Source organism: Somniosus microcephalus, chromosome 11 (genome assembly GCF_052327205.1).
Source record: "Somniosus microcephalus isolate GS21.2 chromosome 11, FLI_Smic_1.0, whole genome shotgun sequence".
Taxonomy (NCBI): domain Eukaryota; kingdom Metazoa; phylum Chordata; class Chondrichthyes; order Squaliformes; family Somniosidae; genus Somniosus; species Somniosus microcephalus.
In genome coordinates, this window is record NC_140997.1 from 94852838 (window position 1) to 94874469 (window position 21632).

Here is a 21632-nt window from a genome sequence, read left to right on the forward strand (position 1 = left end):
TTATGAGGAACATCTTCCCCATGAATGGACCCGCATAATCTAAGTGCAATCTTCTCCATGGTTTATCCGGCCACTCCCAAGGGTGGAGAGGAACTGCTGCTGGTGCCTTCCGGTGTTCCTGACAAGTGCTGCATGTCTTGACTAGATTTTCTATCTCCTCATCTAGCTTTGGCCACCACAAGTAACTCCTAGCCAAGGCTTTCATACGCGAGACCCCAGGATGACACTGATGTAGTTGCTCTAGGATAGACTGTCGTGCTGGCTGTGGAATAATCACTCGTGTTCCCCCACAACACGCAACCATCCTGCACACTCAGCTCTGTTTTCCTGACACTGTAGGGTGTGAAGTCAGCCCCTTCCGGATGCTGTGGCCATCCCCTCACCACATATTCTCGAACTCTAGACAGTACTGGATCTTTACCTGTCCATGTTCTTACTTGCTCTGCAGTCACAAGTGCCATGTCAGTGTCCTCCAACATCAACTCTGTCCTCTGGAGCTGCACGGATAGGTGTGCCTGGCAGTGGAAGACGGCTCAAGGCATCTGCGTTCCCATGGTACTTGCCCGCCTTGTAGACGATGACTTACTCATATGCCCTCAATGTCACTGCCCACCTCTGGATCCGGGGTGACACAATCTGTGGAACTGCTTTCATTTCATTGAAAAGAGAGGTTTATGATCGGTGCATATGGTGAACTTCCTGCCATATATGTACTTGTGGAACCTCTGTAACCCAAACATTACTGCTAACCCCTCTTTGTCTAACTGGGAATAGTTTTTTTCCACTGGTGTTAGAGTTTGGGACATAACCCCCTATTGGTCTTTCAGTTCCATCTTCCATGCAGTGTGAAAGAACTGCCCCCACCCCATAAGGTGAAGCGTCACAAGAGAGAATGATGTCTTTCTCTGCATTGTAGTGAACCAGCACATCCGATGACAGCATCAGTTTCTTGGACTGTTCAAATGAAACCCCCTGCTCCTCTCCCCACTGCCACTGTGTCTCCTTGTGCAGTAGTTTGTGAAGAGGTGCTAACACAGTTGACAAGTTTGGTAAAAACCTGTTATAATAGTTCAGCAGTCCCAGGTAAGCTTTTAACTCAGCCACATTTGTAGGAGCAGGGGCGTCCTGCAGTGCTTGTACCTTCTCCTTGAGTGGATGGAGCCCGGTGGCGTCCACTCTGTGTCCCAGGAACACTGCCTCATTCCCCAGGAAAGTGCACTTACTCCTCTTGAGCCGGAACCCTGCCCTTGCCAATCTCTGTAGTACCTCTCTCAGCATGCTCAGATGCTCCTGGTCGGTTCTTCCTGTCACCAGAATGTCATCCAGATAGATGGAAACATGTGGAATCCCTTGCAGTACACCTTCGATTGTCCTCTGGAAGATAGCTGAACTAGATGAGACACCAAACGGTAAGCGGTTATATGTAAACAAGCCCTTGTGTGTATTTATGGTGACATACTTCTTTGATTCGTCATCCAGTGTAATCTGCAAGTAGGCATGACTCATATCCAACTTTGTGAATTTCTTTCCTCCAGCCAGGTTTGCAAAGAGATCCTCTGTTTTGGGAATCGGATACTGCTCTAGTTTGGACACCCGACTGACTGTCAATTTATAGTCTCCACAGAGTCTTACCGAATTGTCCGGTTTTAAAACAGGTACTATGGGAGCTGCCCATTCCGAACATTTCACTGGCTCCAGTATGTTCTCTCTCAATAGCCGGTCAAGCTCAGCCTCTACCTTTGGCTTCATGGCATAAAGCACAGGTCGTTGTTTAAAAAAACCTTGGCGGTGCCTCCTTGTCTACATAAATCTTAGCTGGGGGCCCATTAAATGTGCCAAGTTCCTCCTTGAACACATTCTCATGTTCACTCAACACTTCTTGCAAAGTCAACTGTTTGCCTGCATCTATTTGATGTACTGCTCCCCAGTCTAATTTAAGTTCTTTTATCCAGCCCCGACCTAACAGGTTTGGTCCGGTACCCGATACTATAACTACAGGTAGCTGTTCCACTGTGTCCCTGTGTTGCACAGTTACAGTAGCTGTACCTAATGTCACTACTCGTTCACCTGTATATGTTTTAAGATGCAGGGAGCAAGGCTTTAACTCTGGAACTTTTGCACGGTTCCACAATTTTGAGTACTCTGCCTTGTTCATTATGGTCACGCCGCACCCTGTATCCACTTCAAAGTTCACCTTAGAGTCATTTACTGTTAGTTGCAATGTGATAGGAGCCACTTTTGGAATGTTCTCTAACATGCTATACATTATGAACATGTCCTCTTCTTCCTCAGCTTCCCCGCTGATGTGGTGTGCACCATGTTTTTTCACTTCCCTCCCTTGGTTTTGCTGTGCTCCCCCTTTTGGTTTGGATTCCTCCACAGGTGATTTCGCCCTGCAAGCTCGTTTTATGTGTCCTTGTTTTCCACACTTGTAGCACTTTTCCTCCAGAAATCGGCATTCACTCGCCAGGTGATCGCCCTTGCATCTATAACATGCCTTCACATGCTCACGTTGTGGTTTCTGATGCATGTTCAACTTGTGCACAACAACCTGACCTGCAACTTGCATAGCATTAGCCCTGTCTGAACCCTATATTTCTTTTACATCTCGGTTCGCTGTCTCTATGGCTTGAGCAAGTTCCAATGCTTTTTCATAAGTAAGCCCAGTCTCGGATAATAATCTACACTGCATTCAGTCGTCCATAATTCCGCAAACTAGCCTATCTCGCAGCATTTCCTTCAGGTTGTTCCCATAATTGCAATCTTGTGCTAATTTACGCAACACCGCTACATAGTCCATTACGCTCTCTTCCTCTTTCCTGTTCCTTGAATTAAACTTGAACCGCTGTACAATCTCACTAGGCTTAGGGTTGAAATGTTCTTTTAGCAAGGCCACTAATGCAACAAATGATTTGTCTCCAGGCTTTTCAGGACTGAGCAGATTCCTCATCAAACTGTAGGTCTGGCTTCCCACTGAACTAAGCAGAATGGCTTTCCTTTTTCCGGCATCATTTATTTAATTTGCTTCGAAAAAATAACCTAACACTTCACAGTATTCTTCCCAGGTTTGTGCTTGAATATCAAAGGCGGAAACCGTTCCTACCGTGGCAGCCATGCTCTCTTCCGACTGGTAGCTAACCGTAGCTCGTAATTTTGTTGTTTAAACGTCCTGGCAGACTTCTCTTCTTTAATCAGGGTCCTTTTAGTTACCTCGTCGCCAAATATGATAAATCCATGTAGTGAGACAAGGACTCGAAGAGGCGATATCGTAGAATTAGCACGAGTACTTTATTAACAGAGTAACAAACATCATGCCTGCATCCTGGCATTTCACCTTTGCTGACCTTGACAGGAAGCAAACCTCTGACCTTAGCAGCAGCATTGGCTACAGCACCACCTGGTGGATAACCTTAATCATAACATCCCAGATTACTATAGGCACAGACTTGATGCTTCTGCAAACACTCTCTGCAGTTCTATGAATGCCTTTTTAAAATTAATTCAAAGGGAGACACTGGATTGCCTCAGTGTCATCAAACAAAAATGCCCCCTTTTTTTTTAAGAAAGGCACAACTAATATAAAAATAAACCATAAAGCAAAGGAAACTTAGAACTTAAATAATAACATTACTTACACTATCCACCAAACACTATAGTCACTGCGATGCCCATTGGCCGTGGAAGGCGGTTCTATGACCTGGCCAGCCTCCCATCTCCCTACATATAAACTGGAGCTCATTCAAAACTCTGCTGCCCATGTCCTAACTTGCACCAAGTACCCTTCACCCATCGCCCCTGTGCTCGCTGACCTACAATGGCAATGCCTCGATTTTAAAATTCTCATCCTCATGTAAAAATCCCTCCGTGGCCTCGCCCCTCCCTATCTCTGTAACCTCCTACCACCCCACAACTCCCCCGAGATTTCTGCGCTCCTCCAAATCTGGCCTGTTGCGCATCCCCTTATTTTGATTGCTCCACCGTCAGCGGCCGTGCCTTCAGCTACCTGGGCCCTGAGCGCTGGAATTCCCTCCCTAAACCTCTCTCTCCTCCTTTAAGACGTTGCTTAAAAGCTACATCGTTGACCAAGCTGTCTGCTAATATCTCTTCAAATAGATTGGGGGGGCCAAATGTTAGTTGATAATCAGTACTGTGAAGCACCCTGGGAGGTTGCCCTACGCTGAAGGCGCTATATAAATGCAAATTGCTGCTGTCGCCGGGCGCTGTCCCGCCCTCCCTCTCGGTCACGTGACCCGGGGGCGGGCGGGCTGGCTGGCGACGGCGCCACGTGACCGGGTGACGTAGGCGGAGGCTGTTGTATCATTTTTTTCCCCTCTCTCGAGCCGATTAACAACAAACCAGTGCGAGCCGCTCGGTCAGCAGCTAGTTAGTCAGCTTACCCCAGCCAGCTGGATCACTCCGTCTCCCAAAGTCTCTCATCCTTCTCCCCCCACCACCCCGGGTCAGCCTGGCTACTGTATCCAGGATGGAGGCAGATCCGCAAGGTGAGAATCGTTACTTGTTTAGTTACAGTCTCCGCATTCTGGCACTCGGGGGTGGGGAGCTCAAAGTGGCTTTTTTTTGGTTCCTGGTCGCCTCGCAACCACCACACTGAGCGAGCAGCGGCCGTTTCTGTCAGCGGCACGGTGCCTTCTCCCCCTCGTCCAAACTTGTTTTTTTTTTTAAATCTCTCTTCTTTCCTCTCAGCTGTTTTTTTTGTTGGTCCTGAAGCGACCCGATTGTCTCCTCCACTACCTTCTCTGCCTTGTTGCTTTGCTTTCCGGGCGCCCCGTCACTTGTTTTTCTATAGAGAGAGAGAGACTCCGGGCTGACAATGGGTGCGGTGTGTGTGTGTGAGTGAAGTGTTTTTCTCCCAGTCAAGTGATGGGCATCTCATTCCCTCTCGCAGCGTCTTGAATTTTCTTTATATATGTAACAAACTTGTGGCTAATAAGATGTATCGGACGAGCTGGACATACGGCTACAACGCGGTGATGTGCGTTAAACTTGTATTTGGCACAGATCTCCGTGTCTGCAACCTCGCACAGTTTCTGTGATTGTGGCCCGTCTGTTTTGCGGGGAGTATGCGTGTGTTTTAAAAAAAATCTCAATCGCGGAATTAAATTTGATATGTTCCCCTCTTTCCCCCCCCCCCCCCCCCCACTTTGTTGGGCACTTGTGTGACTTTAAGGATTAATTAATTCTCGTATTTTAAATGTTATTCGTTGTTTTCAAATGATGAGATTGCGTAATTTGTTGGTTTGTTGCGCCGAACTTGTGTAATTAAAACCAGTCCTATCCTGATACAAGTTCGTTATCAACAGGGGCTATTGTGGTTTTTTATACTGTAAGCCGTTATTATCCAAATTAAGTGGGACACTTAACAGTCTCTGAAGGCTGCTTGTGTTAAACTCTGTTCGTAATGCAATTTGATCAGTCACTGCAACTAGACACCACTTATTTTGAACACATACGCTGGTGGGGAAAATCCTACTGTCTTCTCTCGGGTAACTCGCTCCCTGGTAACTCGCCCAAATGGCCCCTCAGTAGTGTGCCAAGTTTATGTATGTTAACAGGCTAAGAACCAAACCCAACACTGTTGCCTCCCACCATCTAACTCCCACTTTCCACTAGGCGTCACTATGTAGTGATCAGAATCCTTGGGTAATTATTCTCTCTCTACTCCCACTCCCCCACCCCCCCCCCCCTCCTTAAACCAGGGGTTGTTGATACCAATTGTAGCATCTCACTCCCTGCAGCCCATACTCTTAACAACAGCTAGCTTGGCGCAATCCCTGTGAATATTACTGATTGGAATGGTTTACTAACACACCACACAATGTATGTATACACTGATTCATAGAAACATAGAAGATAGGAGCAGGAGTAGGCCATTCGGCCCCTCGAGCCTGCTCTGCCATTCAAAGCGATCATGGCTGATCATCCAAATTCAGTACCCGGTCCCTGCTTTCTCCCCATATCCCTTTAGCCTTAAGAAATATATCCAACTCCTTCTTGAATATATTTAATGAATTGGCCTCTACTGCCTTCTGTGGTAGAGAATTCCACAGGTTCACCACTCTCTGGGTGAAGAAATTCCTCCTCATCTCTGTCCTAAATGGCCTACCCCTTATCCTTAGACTGTGACCCCTGGTTCTGGACTCCCTGACCATCGGGAACATCCTTCCTGCATCTAGTCTGTCCAGTCCTGTCAGAATTTTATAAGTTTCAATGAGATCCCCTCTCATTCTTCTAAACTCCAGCGAGTACAAGCCCAATCGACCCAATCTCCTCATACGTCATTCCTGCCATCCCAGGTATCAGCCTGGTGAATCTTCGCTGAACTCCTTCCATGGCAAGAACATTCTTCCTCAGATAAGGTGACCAAAACTGCACACCATACTCAAGACTGCAGCAAGACATCCTTGTTCCTGTACTCAAACCCTCTCGCTACGAAGGCCAACATACCATTTGCCTTCTTAACCGCTTGCTGCACCTGCATGCTTACCTTCAGCGACTGGTGCACAAGGACACCCAGGTCTCGTTGCACTTCCCCTTCTCCCAATCTATTGCCATTCAGATAATAATCTGCCTTCCTGTTTTTGACACCAAAGTGGATAACCTCGCATTTATCCATGTTATATTGCATCTGCCATGCTTCTGCCCAGCTTCTGCCCAATCACCCAACCTGTCCAAATCATCCTGGAGTTTCTCGGCATCCTCCTCACAGCACACACGCCCACCCAGCTTTGTGTCGTCTGCAAATTTGGAGATATTACATTTAGTTCCCTTGTCTAGATCATTTATATATTGTGAATAGCTGGGGTCCAAGGACTGATCCCTGCGGTACCCCACTAGTCACTGCCTGCCACTTGGAAAAAGACCTGTTTATTCCAACTCTTTCTGTCTGCCAACCAGTTCTCTATCCAAGTTAATACCTTGCCCCCAATCCCATGTGCCTTAACTTTACACGCTAATCTCTTATGTGGGACCTTATCGAAAGCCTTCTGAAAGTCCAAATACACCACATCCACTGGTTTCCCCTTATCTATTTTACCAGTTACATCCTCAAAAAAATTCCAGTAGATTAGTCAAGCACGATTTACCTTTTGTAAATCCATGTTGACTTTGTTCGATCCTGTCTAGGGTTGCAAAGGGGTGGAAAGTTTCCGGTAAATTTCCAGAAATTTTCCACGGGAAGTTTAGCTTGGGAATTTTGGGAATTTTGCCCAAAAAAGCACATGCTAGCATAATATTGTTTTTTTTTGTATTTTTTTTTTTTCCCACAGGTCCTCTCTTAAAATTACTAACAGAGATGGAATCTTAATTATTAAGGAATTTCTTAATCAATATATGTTTATCTTCTTACTTGGCTTGTTTTAATAATTACAAGTTTTGTGTGTGACTGTGAACAAATGTGTCCTGATTGGGTGGATGAGCGATTAGCTCCCTCTATTTGTAATATTTGCATATCGAATTGTGATTTGGCCTGCAGGCATCTGTAAGACTGCTATAGTTTTTTTTAAGATCCAGGTTAGGGGTCCTGAGGGAAGTCATTTTGTTTTCTGCTGATGTTGTGATGATGCAGTAAGTAAATCAGACTTTATACCAAATAAACCAGTTACTTGTTGAACTCTGTTGTCCTTCAATTTAAAATATACAAAATAATACCCTATTGGTGATGTAGCGTCGTGTGTGTACAGGTCATGCTTCCATCACATGGAGCATCAGCAAAAATGTACTCACCCTGTTGCAATCGTGCTGATCGACCGCAGTTCGACACAGAGATGAATGCCCTTTATTTCTCTGCATAGAACAATGCCACGTTTACCGTCGGATGTGTGGAAGCATTTTACCCCAGGCATTAAAGATGGAAAGACTGTGTACATGTGCAAACACTGTAGAAAGCCATATGTAAAGAATGCCACAAAGATGCAGCAGCATTTATCCAAATGCAACAACTTCACTCAAAGCTCACAGCAGTCAGCCCAGAGTTCCTCTGCTTCCATTCAACAAGATGATGGTTCTCATTCAGCATCAGGCTCCTTATCAGCAACTCCTGGCCCACTTGGAAGGTTCTTTGATACAATGGATAACCATAGCCAGAAGAATGCAGATGAGTGCCTTGCTCGAGCTGTATATGCAACAGGCTCACCCCTCATGCTCACAGCCAATGTGTACTGGAAGAGATTTTTCAATGTTATTCACCCTGCATACTGTCCTCCCACCAGACATGCTTTGTCTACTTATTTGCTGGAGGCTGAGTATAACAGAGTCCAAGGAAAGCTCAAAGAAACTATAGCGATGGCAGACTGTGGTGCAGTTATCTCAAATGGGTGGTCAAATGTACGAGGGGAGGGCATCATAAACTACATCGTCTCCACTCCTCTCCTAGTGTTCTTCAAGAGCACAGACACACAGGCACATACATTGCCGATGAGCTGAAAGCGGTCATCAACGATATTGGATCACAAAAGGTCTTTGCAGTAGTTACTGACAATGCTGCGAATATGAAGGCTGCTTGGGCTCAAGTGGAGGAGGCCTACCCTCATATTACGTCTATTGGGTGCGCAGCTCATGGGCTTAACCTGCTCCTCAAGGACATCATGGGTTTGAGAACCATGGAAGCACTGTACAAGAGAGCCAAGCAAGTTAAGTATGTCAGGGGAAAACAGGTAGTTGCAGCAACCTACAACTCCAAGCAAATGACAAAGAACAAGAACACCACACTGAAGCTGCCCAACAACACTAGATGGGGTGGTGTTGTCATAATGTACAACAGCCTTCTGGAGGGTAAGGAGTCGCTGCAAGAAATGGCAATATCCCAGTCTGGGGATATGGAAACCACCATCAAGAAAATACTGCTGGATGATGTGTTTTGGGAGAGAGTGGTTAGCAGCCTTAAACTACTCTCACCAGTAGCATCTGCAATTGCTCAGATTGAAGGAGATGACGCTGTCTTGTCAGATGTTCTCAGGCTTTTTACTGATTTTAAAAGAACAAATCAGCATTGCCCTACCCACATCCCTGCTGCTCAAAGCAGAGGAAAAGGCAATTGTTCAATTCATACAGACGCGTCAAGAATTTTGTGTCAAGCCGATTCATGCTGCAGCATACATGCTGGACCCAAAGCATGTTGGGAGACCAATACTTTCTGGAGAACAGATCAACAGCGCTTGGTGTGATTTCTACCCTCTCACACCATCTCAATCTGGATGTGGGCAAAGTTCTGGGAAGTCTGGCAAAGTTCTCTACCAAGCAAGGTCTTTGGAATGGGGGTGGGATATGGGAATCATGCAAGCATATCAGTGCACATACCTGTTGGAAGGGACTTTGTGCATCTGAGGCCCTGTCACCTATTGCATCGGTGATACTCCAAATCCCACCTTCATCAGCGGCCTCTGAACGAAACTGGTCACTTTTTGGGAATACGCATACAAAGGTGCGCAACAGGCTGACTAACGAGAGTGGAGAAACTGGTGGCTATCCGGGTGAACCTACAACTTATTGAGCCAGATACAGAAGTGTCCACCACACAGCTAGACACTGACAGAGGAGGAAATGGACACGCCAGAGCCAGAGTCAGAGAATCAGGAGCAATGAGGAGTAGAAGACTCAAAGGGACAAAATAAGGACAAATTACAGGCTAAATAAGCTGACGCTCTTTTTATTTTATTTTAGATGGGTCGTTTTTGTGGGGGTTCAATAAAGTTCAAAATTATAACCTAAATAAAGTTTTGAAAGCCTGTTTTTATTTGTATGGAACAGTATGTCTATTTTGATGACAAAGATAATATAAGGGTCAGAGACAAAAACCATCAGTGTGCAAAAAAACTCAAAATTCCCATAAAATCCTGAAAATTCCCATGGAAAGTTTCCTCTTTTTAAAAATTCCCAGAATTTTGCAACCCTAATCCTGTCACTGTTTTCCAAGTGCTCTGCTATTATATCTTTTATAATGGACTCTAGCATTTTCCCCACTACCGATGTCAGGCTTACCGGTCTGTAATTCCCCATTTTCTCTACCACCTTTTGTGAATAGTGGGGTAACATTAGCTACCCTCCAATCCATGGGTACTGTTCCAGATTCCATCGAATGTTGGAAAATGATCAGCAATGCATCTACTATTTCCAGGGCCACTTCCTTAAGTACCCTAGGATGTAGATTATTAGGCCCTGGGGATTTATCGGCCTTCAATCCCATCAATTTCCCTAACACTATTTCCCTACAAATACTGATTTCTTTCAGTTCCTCCCTTTCATCAGACCCTATGTTCCCCAACATCTCTGGGAGGTTATTTGTGTCCTCCTTTGTGAAGACAGAACCAAAATATGTATTTAATTGGTTGGCCATTTCTTTGTTCCCCATTATAAATTCCCCTGATTCTGACTACAAGGGACCTATGCTTGACTTCACCAATCTTTTTCTCTTCACACATCTATAAAAGCTTTTAGTCAGTTTTTATGTTCCCTGCAAGCTTACTCTCATATTCTATTTTCCCCATCTTAATTAATCCCTTTGTCCTCCTTTGTTGAATCCTAAACTGCTCCCAATCCTCAGGTTTACTGCTTTTTCTGGCCAATTTATATGTCCTCTCCTTGGATCTTATGCTATCCCTAATTTCCCTTGTTAGCCACAGTTGAGTCACCGTTTTTGTTTTTTATGCCAAACTGGGATTCATCAGTGCAGTTTTTTTTGGGAGGGGGGGTTTGCCTGGGGGAGGAGAAGCTCAATTAAATAGCTTCAGAGTGGGTGTGTTGGGTTAGAATTATAGAATGATACATCACGAAGGAGTCCATTCGGCCTATCGTGCCTGTGGCAGGTTAACTAGAAAGATATGTTGTATGTTGTCCTTTACATCATCCTGAATCAAACATCTAAGATTTCAGGTTACACTTGCTCAGCGATAAGCTGCCTCTGTGCCTTTTGATATAGGCAACTGTGCACGGTTATTTGTTTGGATATTGTCATGCACTTTAATCTGCGTTCCTTGACCTTCAGACGTTCATTGTCTTCATGCTGACATTGTAATTATTTTAGCAGGAGTCTTTGAAATGATCACATTGTAAACTCTGCAGAAGGCTAACATGTTTGGTAATGCTGTAGTTAATTTAGTTCCCTGTTTTTCGAACCCTGACTGTTGGGGTTTGGTCAACATTCCTGGCTGACCATCGATGGCACAAAACGACATTGTCTCATTCTCCCCTGTGCAGTCTTCTGCAATTGTTGCTCTCCCGTTCACAACACATTGTGCTTCAAAGCAACTTATTATACACACCATTCTTTTACCTTCACCCCCCCCGGCCACTCACTTGAGGTAATAACCAACACCCTCTCTTCAAAATATTTTCAGTAGCGCTCATCCCCTGCTTCTGTGCCTTCATCAGATGACCAGCTGGCCACACTTGCCTCACTCATTCTCTTTTTTTTTTCACACACACAGTCTGTTTCTTCCTCCAAAATAATCTTGTCAAAAATACTTGCAGCCAAGGGCAGTGCATGACTTTCTTTCTTCGCACTACGCTGGGGATATAGCTAGCCAAATATATAAACTCACTAAATATACCAACAGTGTATGATTTGTGCAGTGTACATGTATCCTGACGAGGCTTTTCCTATGGATTTTATTTTTCCTGTGGTTTTTTTTTCTCTTTCCTGAATACATGTGAAAATAGTTCCCATGATTTGTTTTGTTCCTGCAGATGCAATTCCCCCCCCCCCCAATCACTTTTCTGTAATGTATAGATTTTGCTGTTTACTTTCAGATTACTTGGTGCCATGAGCTAGTGAGTATAGAACTAGGGGGATAGGGCAGATGAATGTGTGGCTGGAGTGATGGTGCAGGAGAGAGGGCTTTAGATTCCTGGGACATTGGGACTGGTTCTGGGGGAGGTGGGATCTGTACAGGCTGGATAGGTTGTACCTCAACAGAGCCGGGACCAATGTCCTCGTTTTGGAGGGGGGGGTTTGCTAGTACTGTTGGGGAGGGTTTAAACAAATTTGGCAGGGGAATGGGCACCAGGATGTAGCATTAGAAAGGAGAAACAAAGGATTGTGTGTAAACACACAAAGCCTGGTAAATAAGGTTGTTGCTGCAGGCACAAATAGCCACATGGGAATATGATGTTGTGGCGATAACGGAGACCTGGCTCAAAAAAGGGCAGGATTGAGTATTAAATATTCCTGGATATAAGGTGTTTAGGGAAGGAAAGAAAGGAGTTGGGATGGCAGTATTGATAAAGGAGAATATTACAGTGCTGGAGAGAGAGGATGCCCTGGTGGGGTCAAGGACAGAATCTGTTTGGTTAGAGTTGAGAAACAATAGAGGTGCCATTACACTACTAGGTGTATTCTATAGGCCACCAACTAGTGGGCAGGATATAGAGGAGCAAATTTGCAGGGAAATTAGAGAGGTGCAAAAACTATAGAGAAGTGATAATGGGGGACTTCCAACGATCCTAATATAGTCTGTGATAGTAATAGTGTAAAGGGCAGAGAGGGGGAAGAATTTCTGAAGTGTTCAGGAGAACGTTCTTGATCAGTATGTTTCCAGCCCAATGAGGAAGGAGGCATTGCTGAATCTGGTTCTGGGGATTGAGGTGGGGTAAGTGGAGCAAGTGTCAGTAGGGGAACATTTAGAGAACCGTGATCATAGTACCATAAGGTTTAGATTAGCTATGGAAAAGGACAGTGAGCAATCTAGAGTAAAAATACTTTAATTGGAGGAAGGCCAATTTCAGTGGGTTGAGAATGGATCTGGCCTGGGTAAATTGGATTCAAAGGTTGGCAGGCAAAAAGAGGAGATGGTTTGGGTACAGTTGCGGTACATTCCCACGAGGGGAAAAGTTAGAGCAACCAAGGTCAGAGCTCCCTGGATGATGAGAGCGAGCGCGAGAGCGTAAGATGAAGCAGAAAAAGGGGGCATATGTCAGGTTGAGAACCAGGCTGAATATAGGAAGTTCAGAGAGGAAGTGAAAAAGGAAACAAAGGGGGCAAAGAGAGAGTATGAGAATAGATTGGCAGCTAACATGAAAGGGAATCCAAAATTCTTCTATGGGCATATAAATAGTAAACTGGTAGTAAGAGGAGGGGTGGGGCCGATTAGGGACCAAAAAGACCTACACATGGAGGCAGAGGGTGAAATGGCTGAGTTACTAAATGAGTACTTTGCATCTGTCTTTACCTAGGAAGAAGATGCTGCCAAAGTCATGGTGAAAGAGGAGGTAGTTGAGATACTGGATGGGATAAAATTTGATAGAGGAGGTACTGGAAAGGCTGGCTGTACTTAAAGTAGATAAGTCACCAGGACTGGATGGGATGCATCCTAGGATGCTGAGGGAAGTAAAGGTGGAAATTGCGGAGGTACTGGCCATAATCTTCCAATCCTCCTTAGATACGGGTGGTGCCAGAGGACTGGAGAATTGCAAATGTTACACCCTTGTTCAAAAAAGGGTGTAAGGATAAACCCAGCAACTACAGGCCAGTCAGTTTAACCTTGGTACTGGGAAAGCTTTTAGAAACGATAATCAAGGACAAAATTAAGTCAGTTAGACAAATGTGGATTAATTAATGAAAGCTAGCATGTTAACGGCAAATTGTGTTTAACTAACCTGATTGAGCTTTTTGATGCGGTAACAGAGAGGGTTGATGAGGGCAATGTGGTTGACGTGGTGTACGTGGACTTCCAAAAGGTGTTTGATAAAGTGCCACATAATAGGCTTGCCAGCAAAGTTGAAGCCCATAAAATAAAAGGGACAGTGGCAGCATGGATACGAAATTGGCTAAGTGACAGGAAACAGTAGTGGTGAACGGTTGCTTTTCGGACTGGAGGAAGTTATACAGTGGTATTCCCCAGGGGTTGGTACTGGGACCACTGCTTTTCTTGATATATATTCATGACTTGGACTTGGGAGTACAGGGCACAATTTCAAAATTTGCAGATGACACAAAACTTGGAAGTATAGTGAACAGTGAGGAGGATAGTGATAGACTTCAAGAGGACATAGACATGCTGGTGGAATAGGCGGACATATGAAATTTAACACAAGTGCGAAGTGATACATTTTGGTAGGAAGAACGAGGAGAGGCAATATAAACTAAAGGGTACAATTCTAAAGGAGGTGCATGAACAGAGACCTGGGGGTATATGTGCAGAAATCATTGAAAGGTGCAGGGCAGGTTGAGAAAGTGGTTAAAAAAGCATATGGGATCCTGGGCTTCATAAATAGAGGCATAGAGTACAAAGCAAGGAAATTATGATGAATCTGTATAAAACACTGGTTCGACCTCAACTAGAGTATTGTGTCCAATTCTGGGCACTGCATTTTAAGAAGGATGTGAAGGCCTTAGAGGGTGCAGAAAAATTTACAAGAATGGTTCCAGGGATGAGGGACTTCAGTTATGTGGCTAGACTGGAGAAGCTGGGATTGTTCTCCTTAGAGCAGAGCAGGTTGAAAGGAGATCTGATAGAGGTGCTCAAAATCATGAGGGGTCTAGACAGAGTAGATGGAGAGAAACTGTTCCCATTGGCAGAAGGGTTGAGAACCAGAGGACACAGATTTAAGGTGATTGGCAGAAGAACCAAAGGCGACATGAGGGAAAAACTTTTTTACGCAGCGAGTGGTTAGGATCTGGAATTCACTGCCTGTGAGGGTGGTGGAGGCAGATTCAATCGTGGCTTTCAAAATGGAATTGGATAAGTACCTAAAGAGAGATCATTTGCAGGGCTACATGGAAAGGATGAGGGAATGGGACTAGCTGAAGTGCTCTTGCAGAGAGCTGGCATAGGCTCAACAGGCCGAATGGCCTCTCTGTGCTGCAACCATTCTATGATTCTCTCGACACCAGTCCTTGACTACCTGTGGTTGTTTTCTGGCTCCTGCTTTTGCTCCATAAATGTTTGTCTCTTTGCTGTGCGAGAATAATCTCTGCAGGGTGCTCTGAAACTGGTCTGTTCTCAGTGTAGGCAATACTCCTGGTTTCTACATTGCTGTGGGAGCTGGAGCCAGTGGACACTTACAAAATGGATCATGCAGGTGCAAGGAAATACGCTGGGCTTGAATCCCATAGAACTGTTTACCTTTATGTAAATTCCATAATTTATGTAAATTCCATAATTTACATAAATTAGGAATATCCCAGATTTACTGAGTTAACTGATTCTGACTCGGGATGATATTAGGACTACAGTTGCCTCTGGTCTTTGGGAAGTGGGGGGTGGAGAGAGAGAGAGAGACAAAATCACTATTAGATGAATTTTGCTGCAGTACGAGTGATTGGATTTGACTGCGATGCTCCCACTGTTGAATTGCCTAGTCGTATTCACTCGCGCATGAAGAATCACCTGTTGAACTATACCCCCATCTTGCGTAGGCGTCTTCAGAACCGAAGGGAAGTAAAGGAATTTTGAATTCTCTAATATTTGGGGTCGGAACACTGTAAAGTACGGGAATGGGATCTGTATAACTTGACATAGAAACATAGAAGATAGGAGCAGGAGTAGGCCATTCGGCCCCTCGAGCCTGCTCCGCCACTCAATGAGATCATGGCTGATCATCCAAATTCAGTACCCTGTCCTGCCTTCTCCACATATCCCTTGATCCCTTTAGCCTTAAGAAATATATCCAACTCCTTCTTGAATATATTTAATGAATTGGCCTCTACTGCCTTCTGTGGTAGAGAATTCCACAGGTTCACCACTCTCTGGGTGAAGAAATTCCTCCTCATCTCTGTCCTAAATAGCTTACCCCTTATCCTTAGACTGTGACCCCTGGTTCTGGACTCCCCGACCATCGGGAACATCCTTCCTGCATCTAGTCTGTCTAGTCCTGTCAGAATTTTATAAGTTTCAATGAGATCCCCTCTCATTCTTCTAAACTCCAACGAGTATAAGCCCAATCGACCCAATCTCTCCTCATACGTCATTCCTGCCATCCCAGGTATCAGCCTGGTGAATCTTCGCTGCACTCCTTCCATGGCAAGAACATCCTTCCTCATGAGGTGACCAAAACTGCACACAATACTCAAGATGTGGTCTCACCAAGGCCCTGTACAACTGCAGCAAGACACCCTTGTTCCTGTACTCAAACCCTCTCGCTACAAAGGCCAACATACCATTTGCCTTAACCGCCTGCTGCACCTGCATGCTTACCTTCAGCGACTGGTGCACAAGGACACCCAGGTCTCGTTGCACTTCCCCTTCTCCCAATCTATTGCCATTCAGATAATAATCTGCCTTCCTGTTTTTGCCACCAAAGTGGATAACCTCGCATTTATCCACGTTATATTGCATCTGCCATGCTTCTGCCCAATCACCCAACCTGTCCAAATCATCCTGGAGTTTCTCGGCATCCTCCTCACAGCACATATGCCCACCCAGCTTTGTGTCGTCTGCAAACTTGGAGATATTACATCTAGTTCCCTTGTCTAGATCATTAATATATATTGTGAATAGCTGGGGTCCAAGGACTGATCCCTGCAGTACCCCACCAGTCATGGAAAAAGACCTGTTTATTCCAACTTGACTGTCTATCTAGTATAATTTTTATGGTTGAATATCAAGAGACTAAAAGTTGTTACTTTTGTAGAAAAAAACATTGTTTCTGAATCGCTATATTAAATGAACTGAATCCAAACTTATTTCTGGTAACTATTTTGCAACTGTTGTGTAATGATACATTGTGTGTTGCTTGCACATTTATATTATTGACGTGCTTGGACAGGTGAGATTATTGGTATTTTGTATATGATTTCTGGGTTTCTGCAAACACCTTTATTACAATGCACCATTTGAGTTGTTGCAAACTGTCATTTAGTATTTTAGCAATTTTGTACTTTTTATAATCTTTTCGAAACAGTTTTAGTTTGACGCCAGTGTTGCAAGCAAGAAATGGCAGCATTTGCAAGCTGATTAAAGTCCTGCTTTTCCAAGAGCCGTTCTGTTGAATGATGCTGGTTTGTATTGGTTTTGGGCTTATAATTATTTAATCAGTGGAAGAATCTAGGGTATTTTACTTTTCTAGACTTGGCAAGCATCTAAAACTAAGATTAACTTTCAAGAGGAGGCGCATTTATTTTCTTTGTGTCTGCACAAGCAGTTTGTGTGTATTTTTTGGCACCATTTAATTAGGGGAGAGAATGTTTTTTGAGAAATGCCGTAGACCTTGAAAGTGTTTGTGAGCCATGCAGGAACAGAAGGCAATTGTAGCAAGCAAGTTTTAGTGTGTTAAGAAGCTTGGGGAATCTCGAATTTGATGATGGCAGGATGAAATAAATGGAAAGTATATTAAAAAGCTTGATGGAGATGGAAAGGTATTGGGCAGGCAGGGCTAAATTATCAATAAATGTAAAAAAAAATTAACTAGAATCTGGTTACAATATTTTAACATGTTAGGAATTTAAGACACTGAGCTTGAAATGTACCCATTGGAATGTGAATCCTTTATCAGAGACAATGGTGCAAAATTGAAGATGACTATTATTTCACAAAGTAGGGAGATGGGTAACATTCCTAGTGTAGGAGGCCCTGATGCTCAGTGACAGGACAGACAGAGAGTTGCCTGAATTAGTTTGGGTGGAAAATGTTGCACAACGAAACTCCCCTCGGACAATGATCAAATCATGATGGAATTGGAAGAGCAAAGCAGCATATGTTTCTGTAAAGGGGAATGTCTCAGTCATTGACTATTGTACTGTGGTTAAAGTGGGCCGTGGGAGGGAGGAGGTCTAGAAAAGGAGGAGGCAGATTTCACGGAGAAAGTCGGTCCCTTGCTTCAAAATGTTACATAAGGATCCAGGACAAGCACTTTAGCAGATCGTTATATAATTTATATAGCCGTGAACCTAAGGGGTTCTGATTAAACTCTTGGGTCTTAGGGGTTGGCATCAGGATAGGGTAAGGTAAAAGTGATGAATAATAAAATGACTCTACCAGATTTCCAAGAGTAGTTTTTTACTACTTGAGAGCTAGAGAGTAATCACTGGAGAAAAAGATATTAACAAAACAAACCATTAAATTAAAACTGAGTGCTGTCCAGAAACAGCTGGAAGGGATGTAAATTGGAACACCTACAATCTAAAGTAGGATGTATAATATTGATGCACCTTCACCACATGGACTGCAGTGGTTCCAGGTGGCAGCTCACCACCACCTTCTCAAGGGTAGTTAGGGATGAGCAATAAATGCTGGCCTTGCCAGCGACGTCCACATTCCAGGAATGAATATTTAAAAAAAATCGAAGCTTTTCAGAGGGAGTTCCAAGTTCATAAGGTAGGAAAGTGTCTTGGGTGCTTGAAAGTATACACGTAGGTGGAACATCTGATGGTACGCAATAGAACATTCAGGCGAACTTTATATATAAAAAAACACTTGGGGATAAAAAGGAACACTTGGAAAACTGTAATTGCAGTGGTCATTGGGGAGAAGATTAAGCTGTTGTTTATGTGCCTAGGAGGAAAACATGGGGTGGTTATGGAAAGTGAGCTGGTTAGTTTGGACTGGTGGAGCCCCAGAGGGTTGCATGTTTGGTTTTCATTATATTTACTAATGACCTCTAAGGCCTGAATTTGTGATGGTTTGTTCTTGAGTGTAGAATTCTCTCTATTTTCATCCCTGTATTATGGCATTTTGAAGCCAATAAGGGGGAAAAGTGGCCTGCTCACAGGCTCTGGTGCTGGTATCAGGACACGAGGGGTTTCACAGCTCTTCCACTCACACCTTCCCCTCTCTCTCTTCCCCATTCCCTATTTGTTCCCCTACACCCCCGCCCTCCCTCACCCATCCCATAGAAATTAGCTTTTTCTCCATTTGGCATTTTTTTTTAAGATAGTGAGGTGACTGAGTTTTGGAGCTGAAGTGTTCAAGATTGTGATGGTGAAGCCATGTACCATTGGCTTATGGTGTGGTGTTGGTGCTGCATCGCTGTGCCAGGATACCTGCACCTAAACAAGGGTATTCCCATGACACCAATGTTGTATAGTAAAATGAAGTAAGCATTTCTGTAAACAAAAAGTTTGCTGTGGGGACATGAAGACCAGCTTGTGGTGTTTTTCTGTCCATGGTGGGGTTATGTTCCATTTGATTGCCATCTTTCTTTGTTCTGGTTTCAGTCTCTTTTTTTGCTTGTTTCTTTTCTGTCTTTGGCAATTTTCTTTTCATTTGTAGAACAGCCACAGAGAAATGGGACAGACGAGCAAAGAAAGATGAAGGAAACTGCAACTGTCCCATCGCGTACATATAAATTTACACACTGCCGAAGGTGCCGTCTTTTGGATGAGATGTTAAACCAAGGCCCCCTCTGCCCTCTTAGGTGGGCATAAAAGATCTTACAGCACTTTTCAAAGAAGAGCGGCGGTGTTAACCCTGGTGTCTTGGCCAAGATTTATCCTTCAACCAGCAACATGAAAACAGATTATCTGGTCATTATCACAGTGCTGTTTGTGGGAGCTTGCTGTGCACAAATTGGCTGCCACATTTCCCACATTACAACATTGACTACACTTTCAATTACTTCTGACACTAAAGTGCTTTGAAACGTCCTGAAAGGCACTATACAAATGCAAGTTTGTTTGTTGGCTATTTCGCTTGTTTTTTTCTTTGTACTGGTGTTGCAGTTAAGTAGGCAAAGCCATCTGTTGCTTTGATTGGCACACCAGTAAACTTGGGTGATTACTGTTCAGTGTTTGTAACTGGCTGCCCGTGGTGCCCTTGGACCATGCCCAGATGATGCCTATGATGAACCTTGCCAATCCCGGTGGATGTTGAGGGAGCCCCACCCCTTCGCCAGCTGGTGTGCAAATGTTTTCTTTCAAATAAAGGGAATGTTGTGTTTTAAGGGATGGTGGTTGTTCATGCGCTGGGAAAGAAAAACAGACTGTAAAAAAAGTTGCCTCGTAAAGTGAGCTGCCGGAGGATCAAGATGAGGTAAAAAGATCCATTTTGCTGTATGTTCACCTTGTCCCCATTTCCATTTTCACCCTTCCCCAGTCCCAGCAAAAGTAAACGGTGGGGGTAGGCGAGTTGTGTGGAATGCTTGTGCTGCTTAGCCTTCGGGATAGGGAGAGATTGTCATCTTTATCACCCAGCTGTTGAGTGGAGTGCGTAACGGAAAATCTGGTGGCGAGCATCCACTTCCACAACCTGTCAGATTTTCCTTCCATTTTTATTCTCAGTGGAGGCAAATCAAATGGGTTCTGTCACCGATGCGCGATCCTCCCGTGCTGGAAAGTGTCAGCTGTGCCTCAGTGAGTAGCGCGCTCGCGTTTTAATGAGGAGGTTGTGGGCTCAAACCCCGCTCCAGAGACTTGAGCACAAAATCTAGACTGGCACTCCAGGGGCCGGGGCTGGTGAGGGGGGCGGGGCCGTCGCTGGGGAGGGGAGGGGGCCGGCGCTGGGGGAGGGGGCGGGGCGAGGGGGCGGGGCTGGGGCCGGCGCTGGGGAGGGGGGCGGGGCCGGCGCTGGGGAGGGGGCGGGGCCGTCGCTGGGGAGGGGAGGGGGCCGGCGCTGGGGGAGGGGGCGGGGCGAGGGGGCGGGGCTGGGGCCGGCGCTGGGGAGGGGGCGGGGCCGGCGCTGGGGCTGAGGGGAGGGGGGCTGAGGGGAGGGGGCCGGCGCTGGGGAGGGGCTGGGGGGAGGGAGGCCGGCGCGGGGGGAGGGGCTGGGGGAGGGAGGCCGGCGCTGGGGAGGGGCCGGCGCTGGGGAGGGGTTGGGGGAGGGGCCGGCGCTGGGGAGGGGGGCGGGGCTGGTGCCAAGGGAGGGGCCGGCGCTGGGGGAGGGGCCAGCGCTGGGGGGGGGGCTGGTGCCGAGGGAGGGGCCAGCGCTGGGGGGGCTGGGGGAGGGGAGCCGGCGCTGGGGAGGGGCTGGTGCCGAGGGAGGGGCCGGCGCCGAGGGAGGGGCCAGCGCCGGGGGAGGGGCCGCACTGTCGGAGTTCCTGCCTTTTATGTATTTTTCACAGTTTCTGTGGACTATTCAAAATTTGAGGAGTTTTGTTAGAGTAAATAAGGATGAACTCTTTTCACTGGCAGGAGGGTCTGTAGATTTAAGATAATTGGCAAAAGAACAAAATGCATCCATTTTAGAGGAGATTATGTGCAGGGAATTGTATGTATGATGCAGATCTTGCCAGGCATAGCTTGCAATGTGCTGTAAAGTGTGCTTTAAAAAAAAAAGTAATAATTGTGAAAATGGTGTAATGAGCGGTATAATGTAGAAGATGGATCAAGAGACCATCTTGAGAGTAATGGATTAGTATTTTGTGGAAAAGCTTTCCACAAGATAAGCCAGTGATTGTTGACACAAAGCAAATGGGCTGTATAGCCAGACAGATGCTGGGTGCAATCCCAAAGCTGTAATGTTGATGCAGTATTGCACGGCTCAGAAAGATAGCTCTCTCTCTCATTTTCCAGTATGAAAATATCCTTTTCGAAGTACAGAGTATGACCAGATGCAGATCAAACTAGAGAGGTCTGAAACACACCATTTGTTTCCCTTTAGGAAAAAAAAATAGAATGGCCTCCTTCTGTGCTGCATGTTTCTATAACAGCTTTTGTTGTAGCAGGGATGGTAGTGTAGTGGTTATGTTACTGGGCTAGTAATCCAGAGAACATGAGTTCAAATTCCCCAATGGCAGTTTGACAATTT

General features: G+C 45.3%; 1 protein-coding gene across 2 annotated transcripts in view; it reads left to right on the forward strand.

The window, feature by feature from the left end:
- Window positions 1-4247: 4247 nt before the first annotated feature.
- cyth3a (cytohesin 3a) overlaps window positions 4248-21632 on the forward strand; it is a 98878-nt gene continuing 81493 nt past the window's right edge. Inside the window, exon 1 of one of the 2 annotated variants that reach the window (XM_086001098.1) lies at window positions 4248-4502. In XM_086001098.1, the coding sequence (XP_085857224.1) occupies window positions 4484-4502 (19 nt within the window). In that variant the 5' untranslated portion in view covers window positions 4248-4483. Of the gene's footprint in view, window positions 4503-19819; window positions 19920-21632 lie in introns of those variants that run through there. The other variant, XM_086001101.1, reaches the window with a different exon arrangement.